At 37.0% G+C, this 4,551-nt stretch overlaps 1 protein-coding gene across 1 annotated transcript; it reads right to left on the bottom strand.

The window, feature by feature from the left end:
• Positions 1-707: 707 nt before the first annotated feature.
• Positions 708-1,422, bottom strand: LOC141588198 (uncharacterized). Its single transcript, XM_074409653.1, has 2 exons — positions 1,183-1,422; positions 708-1,034 (listed from the first exon to the last, which is right to left on the bottom strand). The coding sequence occupies exons 1-2, from the start codon at positions 1,420-1,422 to the stop codon at positions 708-710; spliced, it is 567 nt and encodes a 188-aa protein (XP_074265754.1).
• Between the last annotated feature and the right edge of the window lie 3,129 nt (positions 1,423-4,551).

Below are 4,551 nucleotides of genomic sequence, written 5' to 3'. Positions count from 1 at the left end.
GAAATCTGAATAATGTCAGTCTTCAAACTATCAGTGACTCCACAAAACACTACCTCAGATTTAGAAGCATTAACTGTAAGCCCTGATGCAGCAGAGAAAGTAGCCAGTACTCTGAGTATAAGCATGATGGACTGCACATCTCCCTTACTAAACATTAAGAGATCATCAGCAAATAGCAGATGAGTAAGTTTCAGACTCTTACACGAGAGGATGATACCTGAAATACCATTTTCTTGTTGCAAACTCCATTATCCTTGACAGATATTCCATACAAAGGCAGAACAGAAGAGGTGAAATAGGGTCACCCTGCCTTAAGCCCCTTCTTCCTTGAAAATAACCAAACTGTGCACCATTGAGATTAAGAGTAAATGAAGAAGTAGTTACACAAGTCATAATCATCTGCCTGAACTTCTCAGGGAACATAAGAGCACCAAGCATTTGATCTACAAAAGCCCATTCAATAGAATCATAAGCTTTTTGCAGATCAAGCTTAAACATGCATCTAGGAGAAGCATTTCCCCTATGGTAAAGTCTAACCAAATCTTGGCAGATCAAAATATTTTCAAGAATGCTCCGGCCTTTAACAAAAGCCCCCTGATTCTTGCTGATTAGATCAGGTAACACAAGAGCTAACCTATTGCAAAGAATCTTAGAGATAGCTTTGTACAAAGACATTACAAAGAAGAAATTGGCCCAAATGCTTAACACTAGTAGGCTGTCCATTTAGGAATTAAGGTAATAATAGTAGCATTCAACTCAACCAATAACTTCCCTGTTTCAAAAAAATTGATAACAAATGCACACACATCAGTTCCTATCACATCCCAAGCATCCCTGAAAAACTGGCTAGTATAGCCATCAGGACCAGGTGACTTATCTTTAGGAATGCTAAAAATGCTATTCTTAACCTCTTCACTAGTAACAGGTCTATTGAGAATGTCCCAATGATCCTCATTACAACAAATACCCTTCCCGACAACATTAACATTAACCTCGTAGTAGTAGTACTTGACCCAAGCAACCCCGATAGTAATCTAAAAAGCCTGCTTGAATAGAATCCCCATCGATGCACAAATTCCCATCCAGGTCCTCAATTTGAAACACTTTGTTGAGCATCATTCTCTTCTTAATGACATGATGAAAGTAGGAAGTATTAAGATCACCTTCCAAGGACCACTGCACCTTAGCTTTTTGAAGCAGAAAGCTATCCCTAGCAGATACTAAATCTCTCAACTCATGAGCCAAAGCAGCTTCTTGTTGAATGAGATCAGTGTCTCCAGGGTTATCAACTAAAGCCTTCTGGATCTGTTCCAAAGCCAGACTAGCAACAGAAGTATTATTCTCCACATCTGAGAAACATTCTCTATTAATACTCTTCAGAATAGGTTTAAGAGCTTTGAGTTTTTTGATGACCGAAAACATTTTAGTCCCTCTATGACAAAGTCCAAGCCTCGAGCAACAGATTCTTTAAAGCTAGGAGCAAGCCCCCACATATTAAAGTATTTGAATGACTTTTTCCCTCCAATATCAGCATTCCTGTCCACAATGGTGCAAGGACAATGATCAAACAAGCCTTCAGGGTGAAAATGAGCAAGGCTATTGGCAAACTCAACTAGCCACTCCGATTTCCCATAGCCCTATCCAATCTACATCAGACCCTATCGGATGGTTCTGTTTGTTAGACCAGGTAAACATAGCACCAGTGGCAGGGATATCCTCCATACCACAAATAGACACACAATCTTGAAAATACTCCATTTCAGCATCAGTAGTATTTCCTCCTAACCTCTCAATAGGAGACAAAACAGTGTTGAAATCCCCAAGCCAAAGCCAAGGTGTACAACAAGTAGCAGAAATATTTTTGAGGGTATTCCATAATGCAATTCTCTCTTGCAACCCATTAAAAGCATAGATCATAGTAAGCTGGAAATTCTTATTATCCACTGTAGAATGAACTAACATGTGAATATGTTGAGCACTATAAGATATAAACTGAATATCAAAAAGATCAGGTTTCCAAAATACCCAAATTCTACTTCCCTTATGCCAACTGCAGTTAGTGGAGATACTCCAACCATCACAAATAGAGGTATTCCTATTCAATAAAACACTAGGCTTCAGTTTAGTTTCAAGCAAACCAAAAAGCCCTACCCCATTATTGTGCAAAAAGATCTCACCACTCTCTCGCTTATTCAGTCATTAAGACCCCTAACATTCCAAAATCCTAAGCTATGCATTGATATTAGGATCTGGGGGGTCCTTACCACTCTCAACAGCCTGCTCTTGTAGGACAGCATTACGATTCAGAGCATCCATAAATGTATAATTGCTAAACCTTCCTGATAACCTCACCCCCACCATACCCTCTTGTCTATTAAGTCTAATAATGTTTTTGACAGGAGTTGACTTTATGACAGGAGTAGGCCTCTTGTGACAGTGGAGGGAAATGTTCAAGATGTAAAGTAGGAGGAGTAACCACTTCCTTAGACTGAATTGGGGGTTGTGTCACTGGCCTCCAAACTTTCTTCTGGGTTGGCTTACCAGGAACCTTAGGACCTTGAGAGTTAACTCCCCTCCTCCTAGGCTTCCTGCACTGAGAAGAATCATGCCCAATCCCTGTACAGCTTGTACAAGAAATAGGCCGCCATTCATACTCTATGGTAACATTAACCACATGCCCATTTTCATCTAAGAATCTGACTTTCTCAATTAGTTGCTGATCCATAGGTAGTTCAATCATAACCCTAGCAAAACTCAAACGAATTTTGTCTTGCGTCTCTATATCCATTTTAACATATTTTCCTACCAGGTTCGCAATTTGAGGCAAACACTTTCCCCAAAATTTCAAGGGAATTCCATATAGCTTCACCCAAACTGGAACAACAGCAACCTTTTCTTTCACCAATTCCATATCCTTAACCCAGGGTTTAACCACAACTGGTTTATTGTCATATAGATAATAACCAGACTTCAATAAAGCATCTTTCCCCCCAGGCTTAGTGAATCTTACGACAAAAACTCCATTATCCAAGAATGAAACACGATCAATTCCAAAACAATCCCATACCTTATACACATAATCCTCAACAAGATCCCAAGGAGGATTTGCTCCCAAAATGTAACAAATAACAGAGTTAGACCAAAAATCTACCTCTGTTTTGATATCTTCATGTGTAAACTGTAGTAAATCTGGGAATTCCTCCTCTTCATCGATAGTTTCCAAGATAGGTATATCCTTTCCACCCTTCCGCAGTGTCCAGACATCGCTTTCTACCGGTTCTCCTTCATTAAGATCCAACACCGGGATGCCCTGAATAGCGTTAATAGACTTTGTTTTCCCTGTATCAGAAGAAGAAGGACCCAAGTGACCACCTTTAGGGACATGTTTAGTAGAGGAGCCTACGACTGAAGCTTTGGATGAATGTAAAGCAGATTTTGTTGTTGAATTTAATGGTGAAAAGCGATTTGACATAGTTTTCAGAGCCGTCATCGCTGTATTAGGGTTTAAGAATTTAGAGCTTTTCTCTCTCTAGCTTTCTCTCTCATTACTTCAACTTTTGTTTGATTCATAATATTGATCTTATTTTCACATCAATTATGATGTCAAATATAAAAAATTTTATGTTGAATTTTGCCCAATTTTTTTTTTTTTATGAACTCGAAAATATATATTTTGGAGTCAATAATTCGATTTTGTATTTGTTGCTTGGTTAATTGTTTAACAAGGACCAAGGTTTAGTTGTTATTGCTAACTTTTGTAGTATATTTGCAATTTGTCTTGAAAATTTATTCCCAAAATTTTCGAAACTTTGATGATCATGCTTAAATTTTTGATTTTCGCGTTTGAAGCCTAGTTTAATTGGCTAATGAGGCAACTATCCTTGTTAGTAACGACATGTATCATTTTGATTCAAAATTTCATCTTAATTGTGGCCCAAATTTTTTGGAATTTCATGTATTTTGATTTTGCACTCAAACATGACTTAGTTAATTCTTGGTACTTAGTCCTTGTTGATGTAGTATTATGGGATCCAAATGTTGTTTGATGATGCTAGGTATGGTCTTAAAATTTGAATATTTCGTTTTAAAGCCTTCTTGATTTAATTGAGTAATAAGGCTTCAATTTTGTTAATAATGTTATGCATTGCCTTAATTTGGGAATCTTATCTTAAAATTTTGCTAATTTTTTTATATACCATAGGGTATATGATTAAATTTTAAATCTTCATATTTAAAACATGGGTTCCTTGTCTCGTAGTGTTGCAATCTTCGTTAATAGTGTGATGTTTGCTTATATATATATATATATATATATATATATATATATATATATATATATATATATATATATATATATATATATATATATATATCAATGCCTTGTTTACCTTCCGCGTTGTATGGTCTTGATGAGTAAAGCCGTGTAGACATATATGGTTGTGTTGGAAAAAAATGTGTAATGGGAGTGAGTTTATGAGGAAAGAGGGAGGGGGTGGGGGTTACTAATAATGTGCAAGGAGTGAATAGAGTATCTTGAGAGTTAGGAGTGGG

The sequence above is a fragment of the Silene latifolia genome, chromosome 6 (genome assembly GCF_048544455.1).
Source record: "Silene latifolia isolate original U9 population chromosome 6, ASM4854445v1, whole genome shotgun sequence".
Classification (NCBI taxonomy): Eukaryota; Viridiplantae; Streptophyta; class Magnoliopsida; order Caryophyllales; family Caryophyllaceae; genus Silene; species Silene latifolia.
The sequence above is the reverse complement of the archived record's forward strand: the minus strand, read 5'-3'. Positions and strand labels throughout refer to the sequence as shown.

Bases quoted from the DNA above. Each gene is read 5' to 3' on its own strand.
- LOC141588198 (XM_074409653.1), bottom strand. From the start codon at position 1,422: ATGTTTTCGGTCATCAAAAAACTCAAAGCTCTTAAACCTATTCTGAAG. The intron at 1,035-1,182 runs GTGCAGTGGTCC...CAGGCTTTTTAG, and splicing joins TTCTGCTTCAAAAAGCTAAG to ATTACTATCGGGGTTGCTTG.